This window comes from Leptodactylus fuscus, chromosome 3 (assembly GCF_031893055.1).
Source record: "Leptodactylus fuscus isolate aLepFus1 chromosome 3, aLepFus1.hap2, whole genome shotgun sequence".
In the NCBI taxonomy this organism is placed as follows: Eukaryota; Metazoa; Chordata; class Amphibia; order Anura; family Leptodactylidae; genus Leptodactylus; species Leptodactylus fuscus.
Window position 1 is genome coordinate 65,148,142 of NC_134267.1, and position 19,547 is coordinate 65,167,688.

The 19,547-nt window shown below is 40.6% G+C and overlaps 1 protein-coding gene across 1 annotated transcript in view; it reads right to left on the bottom strand.

The window, feature by feature from the left end:
- Positions 1–19,547, bottom strand: part of ACOXL (acyl-CoA oxidase like) — a 298,517-nt gene that overhangs the window by 91,055 nt on the left and 187,915 nt on the right. Inside the window, exon 16 of the mRNA XM_075267702.1 lies at positions 13,175–13,262. Within this exon, the coding sequence (XP_075123803.1) occupies positions 13,175–13,262 (88 nt within the window). The remainder of the gene's footprint in view (positions 1–13,174; positions 13,263–19,547) is intronic.

Consider the following 19,547-nt stretch of genomic DNA (forward strand, 5'->3'; position numbering starts at 1 on the left):
AGAAACTTTGTAAGGCTGGATTTACACCTGCGCTCAGTCTCCGATGGGGAATTTCGTCTCTAATTCTGCTTGAAAAATGCGCATTTATTGGGAGAAAGCCTGTCGGACACCATTATAGTCTATGGGTCTGCGGGCTTCTACAGGTAACTGCTTTTTAAGCAGATTGGGGTTCTGCTTTTCGGCTCCCCAAGCAGATCAAGAACGTTAACCCGTGCACAGGTGTGAACCTGGAATAATAATAGATATTTTCCCAGACTACTAACTCCAAGAGAATCTACTCTATTCTTTGCCTATTACAAAAGTCTAAAGAGAAAGGGAGAGGGGTAGGGGGAAGTTGTTACATAATTTATTGCTTCATCCAGTGCAATTGTAGAGTCGTATCTTAGGGTCAGAAGAGCTCCCCCACTGATAGTGTAGGAAAGGTTAATAGCTGCAGTTATGTACGTCTTATCCAGCAGCTTCCACTTCCTCCGCTCTCCATAGACTTCTATGTAAAAAGTAACTCAGCTAAATAAGTGAAGGAAACATATGACTTTAATAAGACAAATCCCAAAAATTTGTTATATTCATCTACACTATGTATTTATGGAAACCTGTTTTAAGTATTGGTGTCTACCACACCTTTCATTCCCCTCACGACCTGCAGTTTCAGAGAGTGAAAGAAACTGAAGCTGCATATCCCTCCTCTCCCTTATCTGAAAGTGATTTCTACTCACTAACATTCAAAATACCAATTAATTATATTAATATCGCTGTTAAAAATTTAACAGGTAAAATGAGAACTGACATTGCTGTCTGAAGAAATACAAAAAAAAAAGCTAAAGATAAAACAAAACAGCATATTACAAAAATTTTTTTTATGATAGGACACAAATAGTTAGATGAGAAATGCAGAAGCGACTTGCACCAAAAATAGTTGTTTTTTTGGAGTTATCTGGCACAGTAAATAAATGGTGCTGTGTTATCCAGGGTTAGAAATTAGAGTAGCTGCAAAGGGGAGCGGCTTTTAAAAAAGGAGTGGTCTCTAAAAAGGGATGTGTGTTATGTCCATAAGCACATTATGCTCCTCTAGCTCAAATCTACCTGAAATAAATTTTCAAAAGTTGGCAACTATCTGCTTATACAGTATAGAAAGGGAAATGCTCACACTTTTGCTAGGTTCACACCTATGTTTTAGGTTTCTGTTCATGGGGTCTGCTTGGGGACCCCACGAACGGAAACGTAATCTGCTTATAAAAGAGGTTACCCGCAGAAACCCAGAGACCCCATAGAATTTAATGGGGTCTGCCAGGTTTCCTTCCGGTCTACGCCTGAAAATGGGCGGAAAAATGAGGAAAGAAAAGTCCTGCTCACAGGACTTTTCTCTATCCGTCTTTTAAGCAGATTCAGGGACGGAAACCCCAAATGGACACAAGGCGCAGGTGTGATCCTAGCCTAAGCCTACATTCACATGACCACGAGGGAAAACAGCCATGAAAAATGTTAATTTACATCATTTACACCCGATGGACACCAGATTTAATGGATAACAGTATAGTATAATATAGTACAGTATATGGAGGGATCCATGAAAATGGACAAAAATAGAGTATGGCCTATATTTTGATGGCAAAATATATACTATATAAATATAAATCTATCAACCTATATGAAGGCTAACAAATGCATATAGATCTACTTCTGAATCAAATACAAGATATATGGGAAATCTTTTACAAATACACCAGATAGTCAAACAAACAGGCACATTTAAAGCACCACCAGCGTGGTCAAACTTATCAAAAGTCATAGCTGTAAGAAGGGGGTTCTTACAGCTATGACTTTTGATAAGTTTGACCACTTTTTTGTATTGTTCTCTATTAGTGGTATACAGATAGATAGATAGATAGATAGATAGATAGATAGATAGATAGATAGATAGATAGATCTATGAGCTTGTTTATAGCTGACTTTCCTTTAATTTCCCTGCCCGTCCAATTTACAAGGAATGCTGCTTTGTAAACAGATAGTGGGTGGCATCATGGCTGGCCCATGTTTTCATAACACACAGACACAACTTGGTGTCATACTCAACACTCAATGCATTTGAGAACAATTACAAGACACATTCACCAGTACATGTTAATAGTGTTCTTGACACTAATGGCCTTTTTCTTAAAGACAATGGGGCATATCTATCACCAGGGTCATAAAAAGGATCCTTTACAGTGCATTTATGAATAAAAAATAAATAAATATGATGCACCGTACACCAATACATTGAAAGGGCACTCCTGGCCTAATACAACATAGTTATACACAATTTTGTCCATCAGACCTTAGTCACATGACTGCATTTAGCATGCATTAATGTTAATAGGTGTATGTAAAAGTCCCCAAAGAACAGGGACATGTTCTATTTTATGGCATTTTGCAGATTACGACGTTCCATTAAAGGTCTGTGAATACAATAGACAACACACCAATGTCATCAGTGTGTGGTCTATTTTTATAGACCCAGAAACATCATAAAGAAGTAGGGTCATGTACCGTCCATGATCTCATGTTTGCAAAATGTGGATGTGTCAATAAAGCTTTGCTCCACTTCATGTAGAATATACAGAATTAAGTCACACTATTATGAGCACCAACTAATATCCAGTATAACTGCCATGGACAGTAGCTAGACAGGCTGGGAGTGACTCAAAGTGCTGGTAGGTTCTCTTTGGTATATAGGGCCATGCTGTCTGCAGTACATCTCAAATTTGCTGGATGGCGTATAGGGAAAGAATTCACATTGTGTGATCACAATGATCGGGGTGGTCCCACAGATGTTCAATTGGGTTCAAGTCTACGGAATTAGTGGGCCAGAGTAGTACTTGGAAGTCTTGTTTGTGCTCTTCCAACAACTGTTGGAAACTTCAATCTGCATGTCATATCGCATTATCTTGGTGGAATATTCCAACTGTCCCAGGGAAAACAAACAGCATGTATGTATGTGACCTGCAAGGATGAATTCCTATCCAACTGGGTTCTGAGTGCCTTTCATATGGATGAATGGATCCAGAGAATGCCATCAAAAAATTCCCCAGACACTGTCACCACCAGCTTGTGTTCTTCAAACAATGGTTGTGTAGAGTTTGTTCCCTGACGTTTCTTTCCTGCCATGCCGATATCTATCCATTTGATCAAATAGAAATTGTGATTCATTGGAGAAGGCTACCCGTTGCCAATCAGCAGTGGACAAATTCTGATGCAATTTCCAATACATCTTTGTTAGCATGGATGCAGTGACCATCCATCTGCTTTGGAGCCCATACACAATAGGTTTAACTGAACCGGGGGCTACCAAACGTGTCTAAAACCGTAAGCTGCTATTTTATAATGTGTCAGTTGGCCCTTGTGCACTTTCATAGCAGACATACACCTCTCACATCATTGCCACATGCTGTTCCGCTGTTTCCACAACGGGTATTCCCAATGGTGCCATTTGTCCACTTATAATACACTTTCAACACAGCAGCATGTGAACAGTTCACAAACTGCACAGTTTCAGAAATACTGCCATCCCTTTTTGTAACCATGATTAACTGCTCTTCGGCTAAGGCCCCAAGTGGCATCCCGCAGCAAAAAAGCGCTGCAGGAAAAACCACAGCGGCAGCGCATCGCGGTTATTCCCATAGCGCTTTAGACAGAAAGTTTGCAGTTTATCTCTGTGGACTGTTTCAATTATACCGTGTTGGCCAAAAGTATTGGCACCCCTGCAATTCTGTCAGATAATACTCATTTTCTTCCAGAAAATGATTGCAATAACAAATTATTTGGTATTATTATCTTCATTTAATTTGTCTTCAATGGAAAACCACAAAAAGAATTGTCAAAAAGCCAAATTGGATATAATTCCACACCAAACATAAAAAAGGGAGTGGACAAAAGTATTGGCGCTGTTTGAAAAATCATGTGATGCTTCTCTAATTTGTGTAATTAACAGCACCTATTACTTAGCTGAGGCACCTAACAGGTGGTGGCAATAACTAAATCACACTTGCAGCCAGCTGAAATGGATGAAAGTTGACTCAACCTCTGTCCTGTGTCCTTGTGTGTACCACATTGAGCATGAAGAAAAGAAAGAAGACCAAAGAACTGTCTGAAAACTTGAGAAGCAAAATTGTGAGGAAGCATGAGCAATCTCAAGGCTACAAGTCCATCTCCAAAGACCTGAATGTTCCTGTGTCTACCGTGTGCAGTGTCATCAAGAATTTTGAAGCCCATGGCACTGTGGCTAACCTCCCTAGATGTGGACGGAAAAGAAAAATTGATGAGAGATTTCAATGCAAGATTGTGCAGATGGTGGATAAAAAACCTCGTCTAACATCCAAACAAGTTCAAGCTGCCCTGCAGTCCGAGGGTACAACAGTGTCAACCCGTGCTCTACTGGGAGGCTTTTTTTGGAGGCTGATTTTAAGGTGGATTCCTGACCAAAAAACTCTGTGTGAACTCAGCCTTACTTTAATGTCCAGCGTTCAAAACTTTTTCTTAATTACTTATCAAAGACTCCATTGGGTAACCCTGTAATATGTTACCTGGATAGAACAACATATATGAAATGGGGGGGGTGAGATTAGCACAAAATAGAATGTAAATGACAGCCCATATTTACCAATGCTGTCTGTAAATGTATACCTTGCAGTCACAAGGTGCACCAAATGCATCACAGTGACACACTTGCAAGTACTAAAATACTCTCCTATTTTTAAGCCAGATCTTAGTCGTTTTACTATAGACACTTACTTTCTGTGAGTCTGAGGAAGTTGTATTCTCCCTGTAACTAGTGCTACTAGCATGTCAGCCTAGCTACAGGGGAAAACTAATAAAATAAAATGTAGTTTTACAATACCTCCCGAAGGTCGTTTGTGACCTTATGGGGAGCACAATGTGTACAATACAAAAAATAAAAACAGAATAAAGTAATTACCATATTTTTAAGACTATAAGACACACTTTTTTACCCCCACAATTTTGCACATCTTATAGTCTGAATGCATTGTCCCATTCCTACCTCCGCTGGCTTCCTGCAGGAAGGAATGGCGATGACAGGGCCCTGCACTGCGATGACAGGGTGTCCCAGTAGTGCAAACCCATCCCTGCCATGCTATTACTGAGGATGCCGGGTCTGTAAAGATGATGGTCTCCACTCTGCTGCAGCGGAGACCTGGAACTAATGCTCACAATAAGAGTCCACAATGATAGTGGTCATTGTTATCTGTAAGCCCCCCAACTGTCCCTGGACCGGTGGGTACCTTATATGATCCAGGTCAGCTCCTGCAGGAGCCTACCTGTTTCTGTCACAGCCAGAAGCTGTGTATATGTATGTATAATATATATATATATATATATATATATATATATATATATATATATATTTGTAAAAGTTCTAATTCACCCCCTATCCCGAGAATATGTATAAAATTTGAAAATTAGTGTGAAACATATACACATTAGTATCCCTGTATCCAAAAATGTCCAGTCTACAAACTTCTAAAAATATTTTTCCCATACAGTGAATGCCGTAGCAAGAAAAACAATCAAAAGTGCTGAACTGCTGTTTTTTCCGCTATTTTGCCTCTGATTTGAAGAAAAAGTGATCAAAGTAATAGACATTCCCCAAAATGGCTAAAACATAAATCTGGCCCCGCAAAAAGGACACCCTATGTATGAAAGGGTTTGAAGAATCCAGCATCCACGAGTATAAAATTGAAAATCTTTATTTGTTCAAATTTAAAAGAGCATATACGTCAGACCAGAGACGCTCCCTACTAGAGATGAGCAAGTACTGTTCGGATCAGCCGATCCGAACAGCACGCTCACATAGAAACAGAAGTTCTGAAATGCATCAGCCAATGCCATTTTTTGTTTGTGCTGGGGTAGGGAGCGTCTCTGGTCTGACATATATGCTTTTTTAAATTTGAACAAATAAAGATTTTCAATTTTATACTCATGGATGCTGGATTCTTCAAACCCTTTCATACGAGACACCCCGAGTCGACGGGGATTATTTTTCCGGGCACCTGACTGTATCTCCAGAACCGTGAGTGTGAATTCAACACATAATGTTTTGGACATTGAATTGGGATATCGTAGGTATGTTATTCTAGGCATACTCTCAATCTTTGCAGGTACGCCATTGAAAGTACACATCTAATTCCCGAAACTGTCAGTGTGAATTCAACACATAGACTTATGAATTGTGGACTGCGATATTGAAAGTATTTATTTCACGGAGGGTGTTTGTTTGGGCTGTGTTTTCCTTTCCCCATTTTCCTACCATATTCAGTTTACATCCTATGTATCTCCATACAGCTGCAAGGCCACTTGTCAATGTGGTTTTGCAGCTGTTGCAAAACTACAACTCCCCTATGTTAAATATTAAATACCATATTTTTTTGTGGCAAAATTTCTTCCCCATTTTCCTCCTCTAAAACCTAGGTGTGTCTTATGGTTCGGTGCGTCTTATAGTCAGAAAAATAAAAACTACCACTAGTGCACACACCATAACTTTTAAGATCACTGAAAAAATAAACATGTTAGCACTAGCATGTACTGTAAAACCTCAGAATGTTACTAAGCATCAATGGGGAAAAACTGCCCAGGCAATAATTTCACTCTGAAAATCTCTGCTATATTTATCGAACTGCAGGTCACATTATTCAGATTACACATTTCTATAGAAATCTATGTAGTGGGAGAGGAATGAGCAGGAAATGCAGACATAAGAGAAGAAAGACAGGCTTAGTCTGATGCTAAAGCTAAATAGGAGCTTTCTATCAAAACCAACTAACATTATTCACATCTGTACATGTCAGTACTCCTGTATTTATGCTCTACATGACCCTGGAGCTGTTTCGGAAGCAGATTCTTCTGTAGTTACTCTGCAGTGAAAGACAGCTAGGCTCACCACCAACTCAGAGAAGAATGCAAACTATACATATAATATGCGGATATAACTCATATATGGCCAAATATAGAATTACTCCTCATGTATACACACTGTACTATAGATTTATGAAATGTTTGTTGAAAAAAGAAAATTAAGTACATAACTAACCCAGATTAAGCAAGTCATTACATATAAAAGTCAAAAAGCCACATCAAAAGCAGGAAACCATGTTCTGTGGACAACAGCTTCTTCAGGGTCCTGTACAGTGCACACAATGTACCAGAATGCCACCCTCACTTGGGGATGAGCAGCTCATCCTGGTAGTGTCAGTACAAGTCAATTAGTACTGCACTATAGTACTTTATGCACTTCTGTAATATTGGTGTTTACTAGTGAAATGCCTATGTCAAATATATTCTTTATTTAATCATGTGTGTAAATTTATTTATATAGTACGGTTTTGTTTTTTAAAAAGTTAAAGGGGTTGTCCAGAATAAAAAAGAAATTTATAGTCACCTGTCCCCAGAGGTCCGATGTCTCCCAGCGCGGTCTAGTCCTGTTACTGTGATGTTTTTGGAAGTTTACACCGCATGTGACCGCTGAGGCCGTTGACTGGCACTGGACATCCCAAGTCCTTTCCTTAGACTGCTGATTGGCCTCAGCAGTGACATGACTTCTACCACAACAAAACACTGGAGCAGCAGGACCAGACTATGTTGAGGGACACCGTAGCACCAGGGACAGGTGAGTAGAGTATAATTTATTTTCTTATTAATTTTTTTTATTCTGGACAATCCTTTTAAGTATATAAAAAAAAACAAAAAACACACTATATATATATATATATATATATATATATATATATATATATATATATATATATATATACACACACATATATACACATATATACACATATATACACATACACACATTAGAAGTGCATGAAGTACGACAGTGCAGCACTAATTGAATTGTACTGACATTAACAGGATGTAGCAGCAGGACCAGAAAGTGCTGGGAGACACTGGAGCACCAGGGACAGGTGAGTATATATGGGTTTGGGTTTTTTTTGGGTTTTTTCACCACCTTCCCCGGCCTAATATAAAAAAGAAAAAAAAAAATTAGCCTGGACAACCTCTTTAACTATGTAACTACAGTATATATGCTTATAATAACTGGTTAAACAAATGCTATTGACTAACATCACAATTTACAACATTGTACCATCTAATAAATCTGCACCATATAATAAAGTTTAAAGTATAGTAGTTATATGTGATATATAATAACCAAAGGTACCAGAATTGGTTATTATACAATCTCAGCAGAAACATTTTGCATTGCTCCATGCCATCTTTGGGTATGTTCACACGGCAGAAAATAGATTCCGCGTCGGCTAGACGCAACAGAATATTGGTGCAGTGCACCGACATCCCGTTGCGGCATTCTGCTCCGGATTAGGCCCGAATGAATGGGCCTAATCATAAGGGAGTCTCGCACCGCAGACGTCGTGGCTGACTCAGCCGCAAATCTGCAGGAAAAAAGGGCATGTCGCTTCTTTTTTCCGCTAGCTAGTAGCAGAAAAAAAGAAGTGAGCGGCTCCCATTGAAGTCAATAGGAGACATTTTTGGCAGCGGATTTTGAGGCGGATTCCACGTCAAATTCCTCTGCCAATAAAACTCTATGTGAACTAGCCCTTTCAGTGACAGGCCAGCACAGATAGGTTTACACTGTGAGTCAGTGTCTAACTAGGAGACATCCAGTTCTCCTTTCTATTGTTCTGTTATCGGCCTCATTTGATAGCGCATGTTGCAAAACATCTGACAACCATTTCCCGTAAGCACAATAAAATGGAATTACTGTCTGTCCTTGGTTTCCATTTTTCAATTATCTTATGAAGTATATAGTTTTGTAGAAAAATAAATAAGTGATGCAATTACACCAGGAACAGGCTTCCTCCACAACAAAGTGCAACATTTAAAGAAATACATTTACCGTAGGCAGACTCTGAACAGAAACTCTAATGCAAATGTGAATGTAGCCTTAAGGAGACTTCGTGCAATGCACCCTGGGAACAAAAATTCTAAACACATATCTGTATCAGTGACCTCAAGACAGCTGGGAACATCACTTTTTAAGTGTGTATTTTTTTAACATTCAGTTGAAATGAGTTGCATTTCTTCAGTGGCATTATGTGAAACTTCTAACAAACTCTACAATACACTGTCCCATCATAACGTGTACTGTATTTGGTGACATGAATGTTATTTTAAAAGGATGATCAAAAACTGTAAAATCTATCTTTACACTGATCTGTCTGATATCATAAGACACAGACCTCTGCTCTGAGAAACATACCTAGTGAAGAGACACCAGCAAGTAGATACGGAGCAGTGAATGAAGTGGAGAGGAGACAAGTTCCTTTGCAGAGATCATGCTTGTGTGTGAGCTGCAGGAACAGCTCCCTTATTTCTTATGTTTCCTTATATAAGGACGTATTTTTACAGTAAATGGACAGCAGAGACAGCAGATTTAATTTCATCATTATTTACACCTGTTTACTTGTGCAAATAATGCCTTAAGTCTATGCCAACAGAAAGCAGAAGGACAACGCAGCACAGCTTTCTTGGTCCAAAGGAATGAACTAATCCATAAATAAGAAATACTGCAGCACTCCAAATGCATAAAAGACCCCCATTCTGAATGAAGAAGTGGTCAGGCAGTGCACGCAGTGCGATCCATCAAAGATACTTTGGCTATCTGCATTCAATACTTCATTCAAAACGTCCACCATTCTTTTGATCAGTCTGGGTGTCTGTCCACCCACTGATCTGCTATCTTATGGATAGGAGATAACTTGATTTTTTGTGGGAAAACTCCTTTAGGCTAAGACCCATGGGCTGTATCCGCAGCACTAAAGCTCTGTGGGAAGAACCGCTGCATTAACGCATTGCGGTTCTTTTCGCAGCGCTTTTAAGAGAAGGTTCACGGAATTTTTCTCTGCGGACTTTCTCTTAACATTATATTTATGGGAAAGCTGCCGGTATTTCCATAGATATAATTGACATGCTGCAATTTGCAAAGCCACAACGGCTTTGCAAATTGCAGCCTTTGCGCACTGCGTTTTTTTTTCGCAAAGTGGGGATGGGACTCGCATGAATCCCATCCCCTTTGCTTACACTGTAAAACACCGCGATTTTTCCCACAGCAATTCCGCCGCGGGCAAATTGCAGCGTTTACGTCCCGTGGGGCCCCTGGCCTTAGGCTAAGGCCCCACAGGCCGTATCCGCAGCACTAAAGCGCTGCGGGAAGAACCGCTCCATGTGGCGTAAACATTGTGGTTTTAGAGTTGTAGAGAATTGTGAGGTGATGCTCCAGAGCTTGTCCATCAAGTCTATGGGTTTGACTACTGGAAAGTCCAAAAGTGGGAATACTGAGCTCCTTTGGGGAATAGGAGGGGGATCAGATGCAACAGCTGGTGGTCTTGAAGATCTTTTACCATGCACAGAAAACAATAGCTAAATATTGGTTGCATTCAGTCCCACCTGAACTAAAAGAAGTGATTCGGACTATTAATCTGACCATAGGTATAGAGAGAGAAGTCTACATGAAAAGGGGTGTTGCAAAAATTTCAAAAACACTGTGGAAAAAAGGCTAGATCACCTGGGACTGGCAACAAGAGACCGCTTATGAAAATAGATTATCCAGGAGAGTGCTACTGGGAGGAAATCAGAGGTACTTGGCAGATATTGGAGGAAGAGAGGAGAGTTCGATATATTAGTTGACAAGCTGTACAGGGGGAATTTTTGGAGGCTTATAAATGTATTTCTTTTGTTGTTTACTATACTACTATATTTTATGACACCTAAATGCCTTGATTTAAAAAAAAACAAAAAACAAAAAAAACTTGGCATCAGTTATATGACCCTTACATATGCCATGAGACCCTGGCATTCAGTTGAAGGTGTTTTCCAGGACCAGGTTTCTGTTTTACTTTAAAGAGAATCCTTATTGTAATTGTATTCTGCAATGTTTTAATAACCTGCCTACAGCTGTTTCTTCACGGGCTCAAGAAGTCATGTGCCTTCTCCCACAGAACTTCCTCTAACACATTGGTGAAGTCAGCTGTCAGGAGACGTGCCAGAATTATCAAGATGCTCCAGTCTCTTAATAATTCTGGTTCCTTTTTTGAGGTCCCAGGCTAGAGTCTCGAAATCTGCCCTAGCCAGAGGTTGGCGTAAATTTTAGCTATAACTCGTGCCATTTCTGGTACAAGTTATAGTAAATCTTTTGGGCTAATGAGACTCTCCCCTCTTTTTCCAAAAGTAGTAGCAAGGTGTAAAAGTCAATTTCCCGAATGGTTTTCTCAGATTCTAGACACATTGTATAACTAGCTGAATAATCTAATGCAGCCTCTGCTATACTATTCCATCTTCAGCGCAACCTCTCATTTCATCTGCAGGAATATGTATTCCAGTGTAATTTGGCTTTTACCAGAGATGTCACAGAATAGAAAACAACATGTATACTTTACAAAAACATATAAAATGCAAGGACATAGACATCATGACATAGAAGCAGAATCAGGGCTCTAATCTATAAACAACCAATAATATCTGCAAATAGTAATTATTACCTCACCCAACATAAACATAAAAGCAATCCTATAACTCCAAATACATCATATACAAGCACATAATTTCACCCTAACTGAAGATCAAATATGATCCACTTTACATGTAATTTCCTTTAAGAGAGTCAGACTGCTGGGTTTCATGAGTCCACTGACCTGGAATAACTCGCTACCTGCATTAACCTGGCGGTTGCCTAGTTTGTCTCTGCATGAAGCTCTCTGTTGTTATGAGGACATCTTTGTATTGTATAGCAGGCAGCCACTTCTAACCAGTCATGCTGCGATATGACAGATCTGTGCATGTATATACTAGAATATAGGAATTACCTTAGCACCACTTAATAGAGTTTCCTAAAGCCACAGGGCCACAAGTAACAACCTAGAACAATTATTGTATTTTCTTAATCTGTTAGCAGTTACCTACACTCGCCACTACAGCTTGTACAGAGTGATTCTCCCGCGCTGCCTTGGTACGGTGATCTGTGGGTGTCGGACCGCAGCAGATGTAATATTAAAGATAGGCCATATATCTTATAAACCAGATAACTGTAGTCTGAGGGTTATAGGAATTAGCTCCTTGGCCAAAGGCTGGGGCTTCTAGCAAGCACTAAACTCCTCTCATCTTCTAGAATTGCAAGAGCAGAAGAACAGCAATATAGGAATGGCTGATTAACTCCTGAATGCCCAGCATAAAGCTTCATATTGCATTAAAAGTATAAAACAGTGTAAAATAAACCAAAACTGCTTACCCCCCCCCCCCCCCCCCCCAGTAAAGTCCTTAGTAGTGATCTCTTTAGAACACACTGCAAATATGTTGCAGAACTGTTCACTATATAACAAATGCCTTATTTTTATATACAACAGTTGAAAGCTACAACTAAGGCCGCTTTCACATCTGAGTTTGGGTTTCCATTCAGGCAGTCCACTTGGGTACCCCCCAAACGGAAACCTATATGCATTAAAAAGCTGTTACCTAGGAAATCCGCGGACCCTGTAGACTATAATGGACCCTGTGGTTTCCGCAGGATACATGCGGAGAGAAAATTGCTGCTTGCACCAAGCGGAAACCACACAGACCCCATTATAGTCTACAGAGTCCGCAGGTTTCCTTTAGGTAACTGCTTTTTAATGCATATAGGTTTCCCGAAACCCGAATGCAGATGTGAACCAGGCCTTACACTAGAGTCACATCTGCGTTTGTTTTTCCGTTCTTCTGGTCAATCAGAGGACCAGGAGAATGGAAACATGGATCCATTCTATTATGGAGACAAGCAGAACTCAACAGACACTATTAAGGTATAATTGGGTCCATCATATATCCATCATTTTTAACTGTTCAATTGCCAGACAAAAAAAAAAAGTCAAGTTTGCAGCACCTTTTTGTCCATCAATTTTAGACCAACCTATGCCAGATTCTACTGTATTGTATTTGTTAGATTTGTGAAAATTGAGAAGAAGGGAGAATGAGGAGGGAGAATGAGGAGGAAGAAGGAGGAGGAAGAAGGAGGAGGAAGGAGAAGGAGGAAGAAAAAGGAGAAAGAAGAAGGTGGAAGAAGAGGAAGGAAGAAGAAAAAGAAGAAAGATGAAGACTGCACACCTAGATAAGAGATATATTTATTTACCTCTATGGATATGTGCCAAGGCTAGAGTGACAACATGGTGCAAACAGGAATTCCAGGCAGAGAAAAAATCCTCCTTCTTTGTCATTACCTGGATGGAAAATATAGTATGGGGTTAAATTAACAAAACGGTGCATGAGATTTTAATACAAAATGTACAAAAACTATTTCCAGGTAAACTCTGATCAGACAAATATAACTAAAAGCAGAAAAATAAAACTTTAAGCACTGATAAGAGAAGCTGGCCACTATATTAGACAGACACTATTTTTATCAAGACCTAGAGCACGCAGAAAATAAAATGTAGATACTTGTAGTGACGGTAAATTGGCACATGATGTATCTGTAATACTTGAGTTACATTGAAAACATCAACGTACTGCTGGCTTTATACCATATAATAATTTATAAGCTGTATCCCTATTGTGTTAGCCAATTCATTAAACAGGGGGTCATTGTAAAAGCAACAGAAAAAAATGCAACAAAATTGTGTTTTTATTGGGTTTTTGCTGTATTTTTCGTTGCAGTTTTTCTTCTCTTATTAGATTTATAGGGAAAATTCTTACGTTTTCGCAGGTAAAATAGTCATGCTCAGTTTTTGAAAAACGCATGTATTTTTGGAAAACACATTTGTTTTGCAATGTGTGGATGGGATTATCCGTAATATTATTCACTTTGCTAGTACTGTAAAAAGCTTTTTTTCTGCATCAACAAAGTAAAAAAAATTAACCTTTAATTCATGTCAACAAGATAAAAAAATCCAAAAACAAGAATCTAAGAAAAGGACATAAGAAATATCCTACGCGTTTCAGAGCAAAATTAGCTCCTTACTCAAGCCATGTGTAGGGAGCTAATTTTGCTGTGAAACGTATAGGCGATAGCCCCACGTTAAAGAAACACAGCTGAAAAAAATCTATGAATTTTACAGTATCAGCAAAGAGGTTCTGGATAATCTCATACACACATTGCTGAAAAAAATTATATCTGTGAAAACAAAAGCCGTTTCACTAGATTTAAAAAGGGAAGAAAAAGCGAGAGAAAAATGCAACAAAACCCCAATGTGTTTTCTCTGCGTTTTTTAGCTGTGATTCACTATGGGTAGTCTTACACCAAGTCCAACATAACGAACTGCAGTGAACAAGGCAGTGAAAAGGCATTGTGTTTGGGTTTTTTTTTCCAGTTTTTCATTGCATTTTTGCTATGTTTTTCTCTGTGGTGTTTCTCCCCTTTTTAAATCTGAAAGAAAAATGCTTGTGTTTCCACAATTAAAATTGATATGCTGCGTTTTTTTTAAAAAAAACAAAAGAGAAACAGTTTTTCTGCATAGTTTTTTCTCTGTAATATGTAAATGAGATCTGCCAGAAACTCATTTAATTTGCTGGCACTGTAAAATGCAGCGTTTTTTTTCTTCTTCGTCTCTGCAACAGCCAAAAATGCTGTGTCTGTGCAATGTGGGGCTTTAGCCTTAGCCTACGGCTAAAGGTGCCATACTGAAAAAACACCATGGCAAAAACTGCAAAGGGATAGGATTCTAGCTAATTTTGTACATGGTACAAAATTTTTGTACATGGTAGCATGTCAATTATATTTATGGACACACTGGCATTTTCCATATAGGAATAATACAGGCAGAAAGTCTGTAGAGGAAAACTCTGTGGACTTTTCCTAGAAATACGCTGTGGAAAAAACGCTTTTTGACTGCGGCTTGTTACATGGAGCCTTGGCTTCAAGGATTTTTTTCCCATGAACATAATCATATTTAGATTTATAGACAATTAAAAGTTAAATATCTTTGCACACATTAATTATATTTTGAAATAATTTTGCAGAGTTTTAAAGATTTTTCTAATCATCTTATCTTAGTTGTGACAGTCTGTTATCTTGATTGGTTGCCAATGAATACGACCCATTTCACTATTTCCAGGAGCAAATAAAAATGAACAGCAATTCCACCTCCGTCTTTTTACACGTTGTGCAATTCACCATGCAACTAAGGCTGGATTCACATGTGGAGACTCCATCGCAGTGACTGCTAAAAAATCATCAGTCGAAAAAATTCTGCAAGTCTGACTTTTCCGGCCTGCGATTTTAGTTTGAAAGAACAGACACCTAATGGATCTCATTATAGTCAATGGGCGTCCACTGTTTTTAGTGGTCCATATGTCCATTGTTTTGGTCCTCTGACAGACGAGAACAACAGACACTGTGGCGCAGATGTGAACAAAGTGTTAGCTAACATGATAAATATAAGACACAGAGTGCAAGTTTATTTATTTTACATCGCCTCTTTCTAAAGCCATCACTTTTTTTTATTATATTTTTGTCCTTGGAATATAGTCAGGCCTTTTTTTTTGAAGGAAGGCCTGATATAAGGCTTTTTGATTGCTGCTATAAAATTTGTTTTGCTTGGTTCTTTACAGACGCAGCAATACCCAATATGAATTTCTTTTAAAAAATAAAAATAATAATAAAATATTTGGGAGGGTAAATGATTGTTTGTTTTTTAATTCCCCCTAGAGGATTTGCACTGGTGATTTTAACTTATTTAGTGCAATGCATTATTCTGTCAGTATCAAACTTCACAGAACTCCCCAGATGATATATCTGGAGTCCACATATATCAGCCCCAGGTTTCTGGCATGTGTGTAGTCCAGGGCAGATCTGGAGTAGGCCTCAGCCCAGGTATAGATCCTGGGCTCATTACTGGGCCAGAAAAGGTTGCAGCTCTTGCATTACACTGCAGATCCATGAGGTGAAAGGAGGTGTGTGGTTCTGTCCTGTAACCCTGTGTCTGGTGAGACAATATTGCTCCTGTTTTGTTCATGTGGCTGGAAGTAAACCACAAGTATAGTCAGGTTATCAGTTCTGTTTAATTAGTAGCTCAGACGAGCAGTTTGTTTTTGCCTGAAGTTAAGGCTGTATTTTGTTTTGCTCATTTGTGCCTGAAGTGAAGGTTTATTTATTTTGGGTTTTTTTCTAAATAAACCAGTTTGCTGCAGATTTTGTGTCCCTGTCTTGACTGTTTGGGTCCACACCACTGCTTCTACCGAGTTACCTTGCCCACATTGAATAAATTGCTTTACTGACCGCCGTAAAAAAAAAAAAGCTTTTCAGTAGTCACTAGAGATGAGCGAACACTAAAATGTTCGAGGTTCGAAATTCGATTCGAACAGCCGCTCACTGTTCGAGTGTTCGAATGGGTTTCGAACCCCATTATAGTCTATGGGGAACATAAACTCGTTAAGGGGGAAACCCAAATTCGTGTCTGGAGGGTCACCAAGTCCACTATGACACCCCAGGAAATGATACCAACACCCTGGAATGACACTGGGACAGCAGGGGAAGCATGTCTGGGGGCATAAAAGTCACTTTATTTCATGGAAATCCCTGTCAGTTTGCGATTTTCGCAAGCTAACTTTTCCCCATAGAAATGCATTGGCCAGTGCTGATTGGCCAGAGTACGGAACTCGACCAATCAGCGCTGGCTCTGCTGGAGGAGGCGGAGTCTAAGATAGCTCCACACCAGTCTCCATTCAGGTCCGACCTTAGACTCCGCCTCCTCCGGCAGAGCCAGCGCTGATTGGCCGAAGGCTGGCCAATGCATTCCTATGCGAATGCAGACTTAGCAGTGCTGAGTCAGTTTTGCTCAACTACACATCTGATGCACACTCGGCACTGCTACATCAGATGTAGCAATCTGATGTAGCAGAGCCGAGGGTGCACTAGAACCCCTGTGCAAACTCAGTTCACGCTAATAGAATGCATTGGCCAGCGCTGATTGGCCAATGCATTCTATTAGCCCGATGAAGTAGAGCTGAATGTGTGTGCTAAGCACACACATTCAGCACTGCTTCATCAAGCCAATACAATGCATTAGCCAGTGCTGATTGGCCAGAGTACGGAATTCGGCCAATCAGCGCTGGCCAATGCATTCTATTAGCCCGATGAAGTAGAGCTGAATGTGTGTGCTAAGCACACACATTCAGCACTGCTTCATCAAGCCAATACAATGCATTAGCCAGTGCTGATTGGCCAGAGTACGGAATTCGGCCAATCAGCGCTGGCTCTGCTGGAGGAGGCGGAGTCTAAGATCGCTCCACACCAGTCTCCATTCAGGTCCGACCTTAGACTCCGCCTCCTCCGGCAGAGCCAGCGCTGATTGGCCGAAGGCTGGCCAATGCATTCCTATGCGAATGCAGACTTAGCAGTGCTGAGTCAGTTTTGCTCAACTACACATCTGATGCACACTCGGCACTGCTACATCAGATGTAGCAATCTGATGTAGCAGAGCCGAGGGTGCACTAGAACCCCTGTGCAAACTCAGTTCACGCTAATAGAATGCATTGGCCAGCGCTGATTGGCCAATGCATTCTATTAGCCCGATGAAGTAGAGCTGAATGTGTGTGCTAAGCACACACATTCAGCACTGCTTCATCAAGCCAATACAATGCATTAGCCAGTGCTGATTGGCCAGAGTACGGAATTCGGCCAATCAGCGCTGGCCAATGCATTCTATTAGCCCGATGAAGTAGAGCTGAATGTGTGTGCTAAGCACACACATTCAGCACTGCTTCATCAAGCCAATACAATGCATTAGCCAGTGCTGATTGGCCAGAGTACGGAATTCGGCCAATCAGCGCTGGCCAATGCATTCTATTAGCCCGATGAAGTAGAGCTGAATGTGTGTGCTAAGCACACACATTCAGCACTGCTTCATCAAGCCAATACAATGCATTAGCCAGTGCTGATTGGCCAGAGTACGGAATTCGGCCAATCAGCGCTGGCCAATGCATTCTATTAGCCCGATGAAGTAGAGCTGAATGTGTGTGCTAAGCACACACATTCAGCACTGCTTCATCAAGCCAATACAATGCATTAGCCAGTGCTGATTGGCCAGAGTACGGAATTCGGCCAATCAGCGCTGGCCAATGCATTCTATTAGCCCGATGAAGTAGAGCTGAATGTGTGTGCTAAGCACACACATTCAGCACTGCTTCATCAAGCCAATACAATGCATTAGCCAGTGCTGATTGGCCAGAGTACGGAATTCGGCCAATCACGCTGGCTCTGCCGGAGGAGGCGGAGTCTAAGGTCGGACCTGAATGGAGACTGGTGTGGAGCGATCTTAGACTCCGCCTCCTCCAGCAGAGCCAGCGCTGATTGGTCGAGTTCCGTACTCTGGCCAATCAGCGCTGGCCAATGCATTCTATTAGCCCGATGAAGTAGAGCTGAATGTGTGTGCTTAGCACACACATTCAGCTCTACTTCATCAGGCTAATAGAATACATTGGCCAATCAGCGCTGGCCAATGCATTCTATTAGCTTGATGAAGCAGAGTGTGCACAAGGGTTCAAGCGCACCCTCGGCTCTGATGTAGCAGAGCTGAGGGTGCACAAGGGTTCAAGTGCACCCTCGGCTCTCCTACATCAGAGCCGAGGGTGCGCTTGAACCCTTGTGCAGCCTCGGCTCTGCTACATCAGAGCCGAGGGTGCGCTTGAACCCTTGTGCACACTCTGCTTCATCAAGCTAATAGAATGCATTGGCCAGCACTGATTGGCCAGAGTACGGAATTCGGCCAATCAGCGCTGGCCAATGCATCCCTATGGGAAAAAGTTTATCTCACAAAAATCACAATTACACACCCGATAGAGCCCCAAAAAGTTATTTTTAATAACATTCCCCCCTAAATAAAGGTTATCCCTAGCTATCCCTGCCTGTACAGCTATCCCTGTCTCATAGTCACAAAGTTCACATTCTCATATGACCCGGATTTGAAATCCACTATTCGTCTAAAATGGAGGTCACCTGATTTCGGCAGCCAATGACTTTTTCCAATTTTTTTCAATGCCCCCAGTGTCGTAGTTCCTGTCCCACCTCCCCTGCGCTGTTATTGGTGCAAAAAAGGCGCCAGGGAAGGTGGGAGGGGAATCGAATTTTGGCGCACTTTACCACGTGGTGTTCGATTCGATTCGAACATGGCGAACACCCTGATATCCGATCGAACATGTGTTCGATAGAACACTGTTCGCTCATCTCTAGTAGTCACTAATGATTTAAAGTATACACTAACAGTACATGTATGCATGGGAATATACAATTTCCCTCTCAGCATTTGTACACAATATATTTGATGTGTCACTGTCCTTTGTGGTGCTTGCAAGAGAATCCAAACACTAGATGTAAAACGTGAAAAACTGGAAAGCAATATTGGCCATATGATGTAACATTACCATGAACAGTAGCTGTTCTGTCAGGGAGACCTTATATGAACTTGCAGAGTATTTTCTTACAAACTGTTTGAGTCAACTTAGATTTTACATTTTTTGAGTTGAATAAATAAAATTCCTCCAGTGTGACACCTGATCCATGAATCTTA